This window comes from Schistocerca serialis, chromosome 2 (genome assembly GCF_023864345.2).
Source record: "Schistocerca serialis cubense isolate TAMUIC-IGC-003099 chromosome 2, iqSchSeri2.2, whole genome shotgun sequence".
NCBI classification, from domain to species: domain Eukaryota; kingdom Metazoa; phylum Arthropoda; class Insecta; order Orthoptera; family Acrididae; genus Schistocerca; species Schistocerca serialis.
Window position 1 is genome coordinate 677,718,821 of NC_064639.1, and position 16,166 is coordinate 677,734,986.

The window sequence follows — 16,166 nt, forward strand, 5'->3', positions numbered from 1 at the left end:
GTTTATGGTTCCCATTAGATTAGTGGCAGAGCTCTGAAACAGAGTTAAGTGTCGACCAAATACAGCTGATGAAAGAAAAGGAAGTGATACACTAGATGCTGCAACTTCACGTGCTGCAACTGTTATAATCCCGAATGAGGTGAGAGACCTGCGACGTGCCGGTGTGGACGTATGGCAACTTTGCTATACAATGAAATCCATCGTAAAAAAGAACTGATTTGCTATCATCCGACTTTCGGAAGGAAACCACACGATCATAAACTGATTACAGGCTCTACATTAGCGTAAGGGGCTGCTTGCGCGCCGATGCATAAAACCGAAATGAAATCTACTTGATTCATAAATCCCAGCCTATGGAACAGTTAATGAATGATTGTATAACACAAATAAATTTTACTGTAAATAAAGTGACATAGTAGTAACAATTAGTTTGGATAATGTTGTACCAGAGAACAGTGTGAAATGCAGTCTCAGTTTTATTTACGCCAACTTAATGTATTACAAGGGACGTTCAATAAGTAATGCAACACATTTTTTTCTCCGCCAATTTCGGTTGAAAAAAGAAGGAATTTGTTGTTGAACATCAGCAAGATGTTGGCTCCGACGTCAACCGGCAGAGTGATGCAATTCGGGCATAAGGGTCCTCCCAGTAAGGCAGCGTAATGCCGTCGCATCGAGCGGAGGTTACGTTGAAAAATAGGATTCTGTAGCCAAAAAAGTGGAAAACAATATGCTGTACTGGAATCCTGAATAAAGCCAACCTGCTTTCAGAAAAATGTGTTGCATTACTTATTGAGCGCCCCTTGTGTACAGAACGGTGGCCTTACAGAGACTAAACTGTTTACTGCGTGGAACAAACACCATTTGAAATAGTGGTGCATTCAGAGCAAGCAAAACGTACACAGGCCACGTTTAACTTATGACAGTGGCATCGTGCAGTCCACCAACACGTTGTACTATACAGATTCCCCACATTATACAGTTGATCCAAATCTGTCTAAACACCATATTAGTTCATCAATAACAAGGTGCAGCATCAAAACTATGTAACAGTTCGCAGTAAACACGCCTCATCAAATTGTAGGCTAATGTACTGAATTTACTATGCCCCACCCAGCTACTCTCCAAGCTGACACTTCATCGCACACACGGCTGATAGGCAGCACAGGACCTTACCACTTTACCCGACACCGGAAGACCTGTATACCCGTTTCACATACTCCATCCACGGTTAAAACACGTGACTTATCTCTCCAGTCAAAAGAGATACTACATTCCTAGCCACAATTGTTCTAAATCAAATCAGATTTCACATATTCTGAATACCGGTACATCATTATACATGTTTGACGTGTGTCTTTTGAATATTATTTCTTTTTCATTATATTTTGCTAATTTATTAACGTGACATTACGTATTACGTTAGTCACGATCCGGAATAGCAGATGCTAGTCAATTGACCACCTTTCTTTGCCCTTGGCACTTGCACACTGTATTACTCAAAACAATTCGGTTACAAGTATTAATGTACAAATAGTTTTTATGTGTTAAAGAAAAATAAAGCGTCATTGAATCAGGCGAATGTGAGGGGCCACGTGACTGGAGTAACAGAGCAACCTATGTACGACGCCACTCTGCGTTGTTGCCAAACTTATTCAAGATGGCGGCAATGACGTCATCCAAGATGGCGGCGTGTAGACTTGGCAGCCGCGATGGCGTCATCCAAGATGGCGGCTTTTGGCGGGAAAATAGGACAATTGTGTTATGTGCACTAACTTAACCCCCAGAAAAAATGGCGGGAGTTTTGAATTTTTGTGGGAAAATAGGTCAATTGGGCTACGTCCACTAACCTAACCTTACAGAAAAAATTGGCGCCCAATTCAAATTCCAACAAGATAATGCATGCATTATTATTCATTATCATTTATTATTATTCATTATAATTTATTATTATTCATTATCATTCATCATTTATTATTATTTATTATTATTATTGGCCTACCTCCACTAGAAAATTGCACCAGATTCAAATTCCAACACTATAATGTCTCCAAAACTGTGCTTCTATTTATTATTATATATTATCATTTATTATTATTATTATTTATTCAAGATGTCCTATTCTCTCGGCGAGAAAGCCATTTGCATTACATCCATAACAAAAATCTATCACAAGTTCAAATCCCAACACCATAATCAATCACACGTACGAACTTTCACGGTCACTTATCTTTTTTCACTGGTAACCTATCAAAATCGCATCAAATAATAAAGTGCGCTTATAGTAACCTCAGTCATGTCCTTTGATTTTTCAGGGGGAAAGGGACTGAAGTCTTTATTTCAAGCAGTACGGTCATCACTTATTCTCCAACACAATCAGTACATGTGGTGTCACCGCCAGACACCACACTTGCTAGGTGGTAGCCTTTAAATCGGCCGCGGTCCATTAGTATACGTCGGACCCGCGTGTCGCCACGGTCAGTGATTGCAGACCGAGCGCCGCCACACGGCAGGTCTAGGAGACATCCAAGCACTCGCCCCAGTTGTACAGACGACTTTGCTAGCGATGGTTAACTGACAAAATACGCTCCCATTTGCCGAGACGATAGTTAGCATAGCCTTCAGCTACGTCATTTGCTACGACCTAGCAAGGCGCCATTACCAGTTTATATTGAGATTATTATTGATGTATCAACAAGAGCGATGTTCTCCAATTATGGATTAAAGTTAAGTATTACATGAACTACGTACTTTATTTGCTACTATTAATTCCCTTAACTGTTCCAGACCTCACGCCAGTCTGCGTGAGCTAAACGCGTGCCTTTCGGCTTCCTCCAAACTCCGGGAATTGGCTCCTGCCAATTCACAACAGTACACATCTTAGAGATCGCAGCAACGCCCAATGCAGTCGCTACAACGTCCGCGCTCCAAAAGAAGTAGTTCAAATCGTCGCCACCCCTTGGCCCCGTCGGCCAGCGCGGGCTGTTGCCTATGGCGGTGGCGTTAGGCGGCGTGCTGGGGCCGGCCCGCGCTAACCGCTGGACCGGCGATCGCTCCCACGTCGTAAACACGTTTTCGCTGGCCACGCTGGAACTTTCTGACAAGGGAACCTCCCATCTCACCCCCCTCAGATTTAGTTATAAGGTGGCACAGTGGATAGGCCTTGAAAAACTGTACACAGATTAATCGAGAAAACAGGAAGAAATTGTGTGGAACTATGAAAAAAATAAGCAAAATATACAAACTGAGTAGTCCATGTGCAACATATGCAATATAAATGTGTGTATTGACTCAACAACGCCGTGGTCCCGTGGATAGCGTGAGCAGCTGCAGAACGAAAGGTCCTTGGTTCAAGTTTTCCCGGCAGCGAAAATTTTAATTTTTTATTTTCAGACAATTATCAAAGTTCAAGCACTTACACAAAATAAACTTCGCTCTCCAAAATTCCACGACATGTTCAGATTTCCTTGGACATATGCAGGATTTGACGGTCTACACGCGGAAAAAATTGAAAACGGTAAAAACATATGTTTTGACAGAGCACAAGGAAATCTGTGCGACTTCGAAATTGTTGCATTCATTTGTTGCAGTTTATGTGACAAACTCTTATGTTTTCATCACTTTATTGGGAGTGATTATCACATCCACAAGAAAACCTAAATCGGGCAAGGTAGAAGAATCTTTTTTACCCATTCGCCAAGTGTACAAGTTAGGTGGGTCGACAACATTTTCCTGTCATGTGACCCACATGTCGTCACCAGTCTCGTATAGAATATATCAGACGTGTTTTCCTGTCGAGGAATCGGTTGACCTATGACCTTGCGATCAAATGTTTTCGGTTCCCATTGGAGAGCCACGTCCTTTCGTCTACTCATCGCACGGTTTTGCGGTGCGGTCGCAAAACACAGACACTAAACTTATTACAGTGAACAGAGACGTCAATGAACGAACGGACAGATCACAACTTTGCGAAAATAAAGAATAAAATTATTTCACCTGAGAGAAGACTTGAACCAAGAACCTCTAACTCCGCAGCTGCTCACGCTAACCACGGGACCACGGCGCTCCTGAGTTCGCCATATCCTTGATGTTGCATATCTTGCACATGGACTACTCAGTTTGTATATTTTGCTTATTTTTTTCATTGTTCCACACAACTTCTTCCTGTTTTCTCGATTGATCTGTGTTCAGTTGTTGAAGGCCTATCCACTGTGCCAGCTTATACCTAAATCTGAGGGGGGTGCGATGGGAGGGTTCCCTTGTGAGGTTGACGTCACAACGGTCCCTTGTCCGTTCACCACGTGTATTCGTCGCTTCCGCACTTTTCCCGCCAAATTTGTTTGCCTGGGAGCTGAATCACACAACGGTCGGCCGTTCGGCTCAGCACGTGGTTCGACAAAGAATGTCCTGCCACACTTTTGGCGCGCCACCCACCGCGTGTCTTTGTCCGACCGAGAACGCCGTGCTATACTTTTGCCGTCAAAGTTCGCTCAATTTAGGTTATCCGACATTTATTTACATGTCGTAATGATACAGTCGTAGATGAGTCGTGTCATCCACTCACTCATTCCTTCAACACACGCTTTCACAGAACTTGTTCTACTTATATGCCACCCACCCTATTATAATAATTTTGAACATGCATTATGCCCCCACATACAACCCAGCTCAATAGAACATAATAATTCCTGTTTCGACAGATAGTCATATTCGGTGAACAATTAAATGTACTAAATTACGCAAACATGTAGTCAAATAAGCAAATACTTTTACCGACATACACACCCCTCTCACTGAGGATAGGGCATTTAATATTATATACTTAAACACAGACCAATGATAATAATATTCCGACGCGCACCTTGTCCTTGTATTAAAGATACAATTAATTTTCCTATACCGTACAAAATCACCATTTTACATCATAGCACCCTCTGTCGACCCAAGTCACTCTCAGAACAGTTCAGCTAATTCGAGAGACTTTTCCCGGTGGCAGAAATGCATCAGTCTTTCTGATCAGAGCCTGCTCCCTTTTTATGTGTTCCAGAATGAAGTGTGAAAGGATGTACTGAGCAGTCATCTATCAAAGCTTGCAATGATACTTGCAAAGTAGAGGAGGTATGGTTTAGCTATGATACTGAAATTAGGAAAACATGCTGTCACATGATTGGCCAGTGTTGGACTTACTGTAAAATTTTTCGCGGTATCAGCTGTGATGGATAATATTACAGTAGATTGGCGGTGTCTTATCCAGCTCATCCGTGCATTGGGAACCACATAATAATTGAGTGAAAATGCTCGTTTGAGTTGGGGAACAAATTTTGGTTGATGGACCACAACTTCTGGGGTTGCTAGCACCGAAAACGGTGATCCCGTACTTGTGTGCAAAATGAACAATCACTAGAAATGGAACGCAGAGTTATCAACTATTGGGTCATGCGACATATGAGTTTAAATGCAGAGGCCGTCAATCACTTTCAGGAGGTAGTTCGGAAAGTCGACACAACGCCAGAAGGCTCTTCTAATTTCCTTGTGTTGTGGCTGTCCTTTATTTAAAATCATTCAATGTTATGCGGGAAAAGTCTCTTGAATTAGCTGAACTGTTCTGAGAGCGACTTGGGTCGACTGAGTGTGCTCTGATGTAAAATGGTGATTTTGTACCGTATAGGAAAATGAATTGTATTTTTATTACAAGGACAAGGTGCGCGTCGGAATATTGTTACCATTGGTCTTTGTTTAAGTATATAATATTAAATGCCCTATCCTCAGTGAGAGGGGTGTGTGTGTCGCTAAAAGTATTTGCTTATTTCACTACACGTATGCGTAATTTAGTACATTTAATTGTTCACCGAATATGACTATCTGTCGAAACAGGAATTATTATGTTCTGTTGAGCTGGGTTGTATGTGGGGGCGTAAACGCATGTACAAAATTATTATAATAGGGTGGGTGGCATATAAGTAGAACAAGTTCTGTGAAAGCGTGTGTTGAAGGAATGAGTGAGTGGATGACACGACTCATCTACGACTGTATCATTACGACATGTAAATAAATGTAGGATAACCTGAATTGAGCAAAATTTGGCGCCAAAAGTGTAGCACGGCGTTCTCGGTCGCACAAAGACATGCGGTGGGTGGCGCGCCAAAAGTGTGGCAGGACATTCTTTGTCGAACCACGTGCTGAGCCGAACGGCTGACCGTTGTGTGATTCAGCTCCCAGGCAAACAAATTTGGCAGGAAAAGTGCGGAGGCGACGAATACACGTGGTGAACTGACAAGGGACCGTTGCGGCGCCAACCTCAGCAAGTTCCAGCGTGAGTATTGCTAAATGGAATGTGTCTCGACCGGTACTGCCAATGATTGGCGATTAGGCATTACAGTTATTGCTGTCGTGGGAGTGAAACTGTCTTTTTACATTTAACCTCTTCGCGCGAGCTAAGGCGCCATGAAACTGTGTTATATGTCTGTCCTCTTAATGAACAACCGACTGTTTGAATCCGTAACTGTCGTAATGAACATAATTACAATTGCGGATTAAGTGCAAGAACTGTTTAACTGACTGTGAATTTGCGATTGTGGTAGTCATATGCAAACGTGACGAACAGTTACATCGCGGTCTTAAGTTATCACGAAGAGTGTATAACGTACTGATACAAGAACTAGGTGTGTGTGTGTGTGTGTGTGTGTGTGTAACGAGTAATAAGCGTGTGAAACTGTGGATTGTCGCCAACAATGACGTCTATTCAGCCACTGGCCTATGAAACGCCACTGAAGATGACTATGCAACATAACCGAGAAGAGACTTCACCAGCATACTTCGCCGTGGAAATACGACAAATATATAACTTCATCGACAATATCACAGGCCAACCCCGTCATCTCAATACACCTGAGCCGTGCTGCGGCTCGCGTTGTGGCTGTTGTAGGGCTCCGTCTTCTGCTGGAGGCCACACTGTATCGTTTAGTTGACATGGTTGCGGTTGTTTCTATTCTTCTTGTGTTGATTGGCGCCACTTGGTTTCGCAAGCGTTGCCTGTCCGCTGGTGGCAGCAGCAGCGTTAGTAACTGTGGCCCTATCTTTGGGGTGACGTCTTTATTCTTCCGGGTCTTGTCAGTGAGCAGTTCGGTTGGGGGACTCCAGAGGCGCCAAGAGCGCAGTGCGAGAGCACGCCAGGACCGCTGGCTGCACGCATGCACTGCCGCATGGAAGGGTTGTGGTCGCGAGGGTACGCGACCTAGTCGTCAATCGCATCCAACAAGCTTTAAGTTGAGTGGATTTTAATCCTAGCAGTGAAATCTCCACCATTGTGAAATCTAGCTATTCTCCAGTGACTTGCGTTCGTGTTGCTGCTCGCAGTGTCGCCAAGACGAAGAGCAACGAGTGGAGTGCTTGGGGAAGGCGGGTCTAATTAGCTTCCCTTGCCTTATTGTTACTATTTTTTTGTTAAGTTGAACCAACAGTATTTTTCCTGCCTGGTGGCCGATAGCGCCCCAGTGACCTGCCCTGGAGGTTAGTGTATGTAACGGCAGTGTACGTTTCCTCGCCTTGCCGCTGCTGTCCGGTCAGGCGTGTAGTTTTGACAGTTTCGTTGATTTGTAGGTCGGTTGGTGTTTCTTCTACACTGGTAGTAGTGGTTCCTTTCTCCTTTCGGACGCTCTAAATGCAGCATTCTGAGGACGTAGTGCTGACAGTCGGTTCCGGCTTTGGCGTGGTGTTTCATCGTTGCATTGGTTATCGGACGTTAGGCAGCCTCAGCAGATTATCATTAGTCATTCTTTAGACTGCCAATAGTATGAATTACCATCTTGTGAAGAGAATGCAACTCTTGGCTGCCTTTCTCATCGCTCGCGGAAAGCCTGACCTACTCAGAGGTCGATTCCTGGAGCACCGTCTGTGACTAGCCCTCGTGTTTTACTGTTGTGTTATTATTTTATTACCAAGTTACCATCATTTGTCTCACCTCTTTGGTGGTCAGTTGCCTGTCTTTTAAATTAACTATTGTTATTGCCTTGCTGTTTGACAGTATGTTTGTCAATTTTTTTTAACAGTTGCCATTCTTGACGTTTAAAGGCCTTCGGCCGTGACTGTCGCTACTTGTCTTAAAATTCTAATTGTATTTTAGCAGTTAACCTTTAAGACCTTAGTGATTTGTTTCCAATATTTTAATAACTGTAGTTTGTAAGATACAACGAGTTAAACAATTCTTAATTTATTGCCATTAAGGCCGGCAGCCGTGAAACAATTCTTAATTTATTGCCATTATGGCCTCCAGCCGTGTGTGTCGTTGCTTGTCTTGAAATTTTAATTTGGCAATTGTATTTTTGCAGCTAGCTTTAAGACCTTGGTCACTTGTATTTTATATTTTAATAACTGTAATTGTAAGTTGCAGCAAGTTTAATCAGTTCTTTATTTATTGCCCTTAACGCCTTCAGCCGTGAAACAATTCTTAAATTATTGCCATTGTTTTAATTTGTTGTTGATTTTAAATAACTTGTGTGTGATTAAAAGAAAAGGCAACCAATAGTAACTGATTACGGCCCCGTCCACAATCGTAACCGAATCCTGCCTTCCTTGACCACCGCCGGCCATCTCTGACAATGAATTGACAAGCTCACAATGAATTGACAAGCTGGACTGCTGTGCACTTGTCCCAGTAAAAGATTAACGAAACTGAGCAGTTCTGACTGTAAATTGTTTGTTTTATTATAAAACTGTTTTCTCTTATTTCATTTCATTTCATTTCCTTAACTTCTGCTTCGTGAATAAAGTTATTGAAAGTGGACTATTAACGTAAAGTGAAGTTTTGTTGGCGCATCATATGTTATAAATATTTTTCTTTTATTTAAATTTCCCTTTACATTCACGCTGCTGCAGTTGCCTGTATTTTGAATGCCTTTTGAGGGGAAGTGTTACAAATGCGTGTGCCTTGTTTTCTTCAGAGTGAGTTTACGTAATTTAGTATTTCATACGATGCAACGCGTAAATCGCCGCGTGGGCCATTGGTTTCTGGGCTCCGAGCAGTAAAGTTAAAGCTTCGCGGCTAGGGCAAAACTGAATATGACGCCTGTCAAACTACGCAGGCTACATTTCCATTGCACTTAGCCATGTTACCACATTTTCACGAGTAGTCACCTGATTGCTGATGATTACAGGGACAAGTGAACGGATACGTAGTCTATCTTATAGTGTATACAGAGTCAGTAACAGAACTGTGTGTGAAATGGCTCTAAGCACTATGGGACTTAACAGCTGAGGTCATCAGTCCCCTACACTTAGAAATACTTAAACCTAAATAACCTAAGGACATCACACACATCCACGCCCGAGGCAGGATCCGAACCTGCGACCGTAGCAGCACCGCGGTTCCGGACTGAAGCGCCTAAAAAATTGTGTGAGAGTTACATAATTTAGCCTCTAGACTGAATCACATTTTCCATAACGACACAATTCGCAAGTAAAACGTGTTCTTGTGGAGGTTCAAAATGGTTCAAATGGCTCTGAGCACTATGGGACTGAACATCTTAGGTCATCAGTGCCCTAGAACTTAGAACTACTTAAACCTAACTAACCTAAGGACATCACACACATCCATGCCCGAGGCAGGATTCGAACCTGCGACCGTAGGAGTCGCGCGGTTCCGGACTGAGCGCCTAGGACCGCGAGACCTCCGCGGCCGGCTCTTGTGGAGGAAATAACCGGACACTAATTCAGTTAGATTATTTCTAACACAGCCTCGTATAGATATATGGTCTGTAATCTCGCGAAGTTCACCAGAGAGAGAGAGAGAGAGAGAGAGAGAGAGAGAGAGAGAGAGAGAGAGAGGTATGCTCATTGGAGATGCATTGCTAAACTTCTTTACGGCGCCTCCGCGAAATCTGGTGTTATCGTATCACGCCTTCAACCAGCAACATAGTCAGGTCAATGACTCCCCGCTATCTTCAGGGATAGACAGAGTGCAATAAAGGTGTTCTGCTGTGGCTATTTGCTGCCGAGTAGTAGTAACGAAGGGATCGGCTAGATGCATACAGCAATTAAACAGCTCAGAGCCAGCCTAAGATTTCCCGTGGTAGTGTCGCTGCTTTATAATATAGAGATTGCGGATTAAAGTACCATCCTACGCTTGGTTGTGGATCTTAAAGAGCGTACTTTAAAACACTGGACTACAGTTCATAGAACGTCCTGTCAATATGTTAGAAAGTGATTACGTTTCATTCGATCTTCAGTTATATGGGTGTATGCCGTCTAGGAGAACTGATATCGAATAAAGAGCTAGATCTAAAATAAATATTACAGAAAATATCGAATCTAGAATTGGTTCTGTAGTTAACGTTATCTTTTGCAAAAAAATTTTCTTCGTGTCTCCTGTATGTGTAAACATAACGATCTGTTTAGGTGTACACTTATCTTCCAAGCCCTTTGTTATCTGTGAAAGATGTATAGTGTTCTCGGAAAACCACAAAGCTTTTATTCGTTCTCCTAGAACTTTGATTGCCTTTCCAAGTTTCTCCTTGGCTCCTTCACTGCTTGCTCAGTGGCCAGAATCAATAACGTTTGGAATAGGCTACCATTCTGTCTCACTCCATCCTCAACTATTCCCAGCTATCCCTGGTCTTCGACTCCTTTATAGGGTGACAATTATTGAACTGTATATAAAAAAGTAAATGAATTACCAACTATGGCGTGTACACACTTCATTAAACATGTAAACGTCACTACACATATTCGGATTTAGGTTATGACATGTTAGATATGCCTGCCATAATTGGCGATGATGTGCGGACGAATAGCGAAATTTTGCGTGACCTAATGAAGTGTCGGAACATCGATGCTGTCGATGACCTCCTGAATTGCTGTTTTCAGCTCTGCAATGGTTTTGGGGTTATTGCTGCACACCTTGTGTGTAATGTACCCCCCCCCCCCCCCTCCCCAAAAAGGAGCGCATGTGTTCAGATCCGGAGAATATGGCGGCCAATCGAGACCCATGCCAGTGGTCCCTGGGTTACCCCAGCGGTCGCCAAAGTGCTCCTCCAGAACATCAGACACTTTCCTGCCTTGATGTGGTCGAGCTCCGTCTTGGATGAACCACATCTTGTCGAAATCAGGGTCACTTTGGATAATGGGGATGAAATCATCTTCCAAAATCTTCACGTACCGTTCGGTAGTCACCGCACCATCAAGAAATATCGCACCGATTACTCTGGTCATTGCACACCGCACAGTCACACGTCGAGGGTGAAGAAACTTCTCGATCACGAAATGCAAATTCTTAGTCCCCTAAACGCGCCAATTTTGCTTATTGACGAACGCATCCAAACGAAAGTGGGCTTCGTCGCTAAACAAACCCACACAGCACATACTAATTCCCATCGAGCCCTGCGGCCAACTCTGCTGTTTGAACGTCTTAACGCGAACAGTTGGGAATTTATGAAGATTTTATTCCATATAGTTCAATAATTGTCACCAGTTAATTACAGTCTGCTTTATGTGTAAGTTGTAGATAAATATAATGTATTGATGCAGACTGAAGTAACTAATGGAATTTGTACCAAGGTCGGTATCCAAACCAACTGCTCACTAGGCAGATACGCTAATCACTATGTCATGGTGGCCTAATGGTTAGTACATCTGCCTAGTGAGCAGGAGATATCAATTCAAATTACGGCCTTGGTACGAGTTCTCACTCGTCGCCACGGCGCCATAGTGGTTAGCGTATCTGCCTACTGACTAGGAGACCTGGGTTCGAATCCCAGCATTTGTACAAATTTTAACTTGTTGCTCAAGGGCGTAATTGCCTAACGAGCAAGAGACCCGGCTTCGAATGCGGGTCTTTGTACAAATTTTCATTCGGCGCCATGTTAGCTTTGTGGTTAGCGTGTCTGCCTCGTAGTGAGGAAGAGACCCGAGATCGGATCACGGCCTGGATACACATTTTCATTCATCGCTTCAGACTACATAAATACATTATAGATGTTTGAGACTTGAAAATATCTCTGGGACCATGTAACTTCATTTGTTGATAACTGTTCATCTCTCCATGTCGTGTTCCTGCTACCATCAGAACTTCAAAGAACGTATTCCACTCAAAATTGACAAAAGCTTTCTCTGAGTCTACAACTGCTATAAATGTAGGTTTGCCTTTCTTGAATCTATCTTCTAAGACTTGAACAGACGTCTACACTCCCATCAAAGTAGCATTACTTTTTTTCAGACATGCAACTGAAAAGAAAAGAGCGTAATATATGAGAGAATTTTCTACCAGTTTTGAAGATGAGAGGTGACTAGACTGAGAAATTCAAATAATACTGACCGAGACAAAATATATGACATAGAAACTTCCGACCATCAGTTTAATGAGTCACGTTTGAAAACTATTTTCTAAGGTAAGTCATAGAGTCAGTATCATCTCGTTTGTTCTTATTTATACCCGGAATCGAAACTGGCGCTCCCTGCGGTCTGCTTCCACCAGTTTTTCCATTCTTCTATATATTATTCCTGTCAGTAGTTTTATTGCCCTCTTTTCTTTTCAGTTGCATGTCTGAAAAGAAATAGCGATACTTTTATGAGGGTGTAGAAGTTTGTTAAAGTCTATGAGATGATAACTATGGTTAACGGAGCAGCTGTTAGCGAGTAGTGTCTACAAAACTATATGATGAGAACGCGCAGTTCCGATTGATATTTATGTACATGCGATTTCAATTATGTTTCCCGAAGTAATGCAATCGATGTTCGTAACAGGTGTCTCATAGCAGCGCTGTTGGTGTTAGCGGCCATTGGAAGCTATTATGATGCGCGTTTGAACAATAAAGATGTCTTCAAACCAGAGAAAAGGAAAGGTGGGTCTGTCTAAATTAATTCTAATTTAATACTGCACTTTTACAATTAGCTTCATTTACGACGGCGTGCTGAAAAGTAATGCCTTTGAATTTTTTATGTGAGAGCTTTTAAAGCTTTTTAAATGAAACAAACTTTATTAACGTTCTGTATCTTTATCCTTCATGTCTACAAATCTACTTCTCAATATGGTGACCCTGGTGATGAACACTTTCCTGCCAACGAGAGACCAGTTTATTGATGCCATCACTGTTCAACATTTGACTTTGTTGACGGCGACACAACGTCACCTCTGCTTGCACTATTTCATCACCATCAAAGTGAAGGCTCCGATGGTGTTCTTTAATTTTTCGAAACATTCTAGAGTCTATCACTCACGTTCATGTTAACACCAATGTTTCGTTCATTACGAGCACAAATAATACAACGTCGCACATTACTAGTGTCCGTACAATCATAACCGTACACAGTTTTGATTTCTCCATGGATTTTAACTGAAGGCATCTTTTCTGCGATTAGAGACTTTGATTACAGAACGATGTTTCCCACAAACCGACTTAGTTAAGTTACACACCACCATGTTACGTGCTACAATTCGAAGCCCTCCAGAAACAGATGCTTAGCGAAGCGCGAAAGTCGACGGTGATTTATATGCTTTAATGTAATACCTCAACCGATATCGAGAAGAGAATAAAAAATTCGGAGGCATTACTTTTTAGCACGCCCCCGTATTCTACCTGAAGATATACTCGCTCTGCCGCGCATTGCACAAGTGTTACGCAAATAAAGCATTGATTTGTCAAGGTGGTAGTATCATTTCAAGTTGGCGAGTATTGGTTTATCTCATGCATTAAAAATTTTAAGAAAGGTTGCCGTTTAACATCTCATTGAGTATTGAAAGCTGAGAATGTTCTCTTCTGTGCAAGTATCCAATGCAGCGAAAAGTCAAGAACTTTCTCTTGGTAGTGCGCATAACAGTGGACATCACCATTATCATTTTTAAAGCTGAATCCTTTTATGAATCATTCATTTTAGTGTATTTTGAAATGTTGGCCTCTTGAATTTATAGTACAAGAGAAAGACCGGGGATATTACTATTATGAAAGCATTTCTCTGTACGTCGCAACAAGTAAAATAATGTTTATCATGCAGTTCTGTGACGGCCAATCAAACAGACATGTTTCTTACCTAAAAAATATACGTAACAAATGAATGAAATGATTGGTCACTCGATTTCAAGATGGCTCTGCTTAGCGATACTGAATTATCAGGTCTGACCCTATAATTAATTTCGACTTACACATTTCGAAAACATACTTTCTATTTTATGTATAGATACGGTACATAGAGGCATGCGTGCTTACTCTTAAACGGCCAGACAGAAAGAGATGCCACAGATCGACGGGAATAAATGAAATGCCATAGCATTTGTTTTACAACGGAAAATATACAGAGTTCGTTTCTATTTGACGTGTCTCTTGGTCTCTTATAAAACGTTTATATTATGATTTCAATTGCAAGACGTATTTTTACAAAGAAACAAAAACATCTCAGTCTTCACGCGGTTATGATGTCACATGGGGGTAATGTATTTCATGGCTAGCATACATAACGTTCTAATTTTCAACAGCATACTCAGTAACAACGACTTCGGCACACTCACTACGTAACTATCAAGTGATGCTGCCAATAAGAATCGTGAATGTTCGCTCCAACCTCCCCGACCCGTCAACCCAGGAAAAATCGAGGTGGCAGCAGTGTCTTAGTGGATATGGTGCACCAGCCGTAACTGAAGAAAGTTATCGATTTCCTTTGATAAAACTAAATTTCTTCTGTCGTTTTCTCATATGCAGGAGTTAGTTTCAAAACGCTCTACAGTACTCGATATCCTCTCGCCACTGTCTTTACCTTGCGATGTCCTGCCAACCAGTAATGTCTCTCGTCATTTGTGCGAAACATGTGTTGGAGCCAACTTACTAAATCCCACCCATAGTGTTCCATTTTCTAGCAGCCGAATTTTGAGGATGTTTTTGTCATCTGCTGTACACCTCAGTAAAAGAATTTTTTTTTGTTTAATTGAAGTAAAGCTACAACCACCGCTTACGTTAGGTTTTCGCGAAGCTTTCTGCTTTCTCTATAAAAGCTTGAAAATCTCTGTATTTGGATCCACGTATTTTCTTCACTGCGTAATTTTTCCCCAGCTGATCTGAAGAAACTGTATAGTTAAAAGGTTGTTTCTTATGTTGGTCGTAGTTATTTTGATCCTTAGAAAAGTTTTTACGTTGGAGAATGTGAACAGTGGTATTTCCTTTGGCGTACTTTAGGCCTTATATTGAGTTCTGCTGCCAAATTCCACAATTTCCAACAGCAAACAGTCCCAATCACTTTCCAGAATGAAGTCTGGAAGATAGGAGAAAAGGGACTGGCGGAAGCAAAAGTCTTACGGTGCGACGTGAGTTTTGCTTGGACAGCTGAGGCGTAGAGCACTCCTGCCACGTACCATGCTCGATCACAGTCCGGCACACAGTTCTAGTAAACCAGTAAGTTTCAGAGCCAATCGCGTTTATTATCTCATTCCATCCGTACAACCGCTGGATTACTTCGACCTGATAATGAGACCGTAAGATCGCGTAACAGTTTTATCAGGAATTGAGTTCTTAATCGTGCAAATATACTTTGGCACAGAGAACTCAAAAGCACATGAAGTCTCGATCATTATTCGTGTGCATAACATCGTGTATTTGTTATTTATAGACTACGCTATCGGAATATGGTTAAGATAATTGATTTTTCTCTGTCTCTTTAAGCGGATACGTAAAATACACTGACAAGCCAAATCATTATAACCACTGCCTACCGCAACGATCGGCATGGGCGTTTTTTTTTTTTTTTCCTCTCGTTACGTCGTTGTCACTGTGCAGGCTGAAAATTAAAATTCACCTACCTCACAACGGCGTCTGCTCGATGTGCCTTCACTCGGCAACGTAGATACTTACAAGATGATTTAAAAGCAGCGTTGATAAAAAACACCAGCTAATATCTACAATTACGGAGGCCGCGCATCTCTAGTTATGAAAGAAAGTTCAAAATAATGTCCGAAATTTCCAGACAAAGTTGTGTACTTTGTACTTGGTAGCCAGAAAAAAGGTACTGTTTAGTCCACATATAAACTATTGGCTATTTTCTTCCGGTTCACAACTCACACACATTTCACACGCACAGCAGTCAGAAATCTGTCCAAACCCGACCCAAATGAAACAACGTTTTCACAGTCATTAATTTCACCACTAATTTCAGTTATTACATTCAGTCCTTCTTTCGGATTTATAAAAAAG

The 16,166-nt window shown here is 42.0% G+C and overlaps 1 protein-coding gene across 1 annotated transcript in view; it reads left to right on the forward strand.

The window, feature by feature from the left end:
* LOC126457780 (nose resistant to fluoxetine protein 6-like) overlaps positions 1–16,166 on the forward strand; it is a 338,758-nt gene that overhangs the window by 193,680 nt on the left and 128,912 nt on the right. The window contains exon 5 of the mRNA XM_050094366.1: positions 12,736–12,833. Coding sequence (XP_049950323.1) covers positions 12,736–12,833 — 98 coding nt within the window. The remainder of the gene's footprint in view (positions 1–12,735; positions 12,834–16,166) is intronic.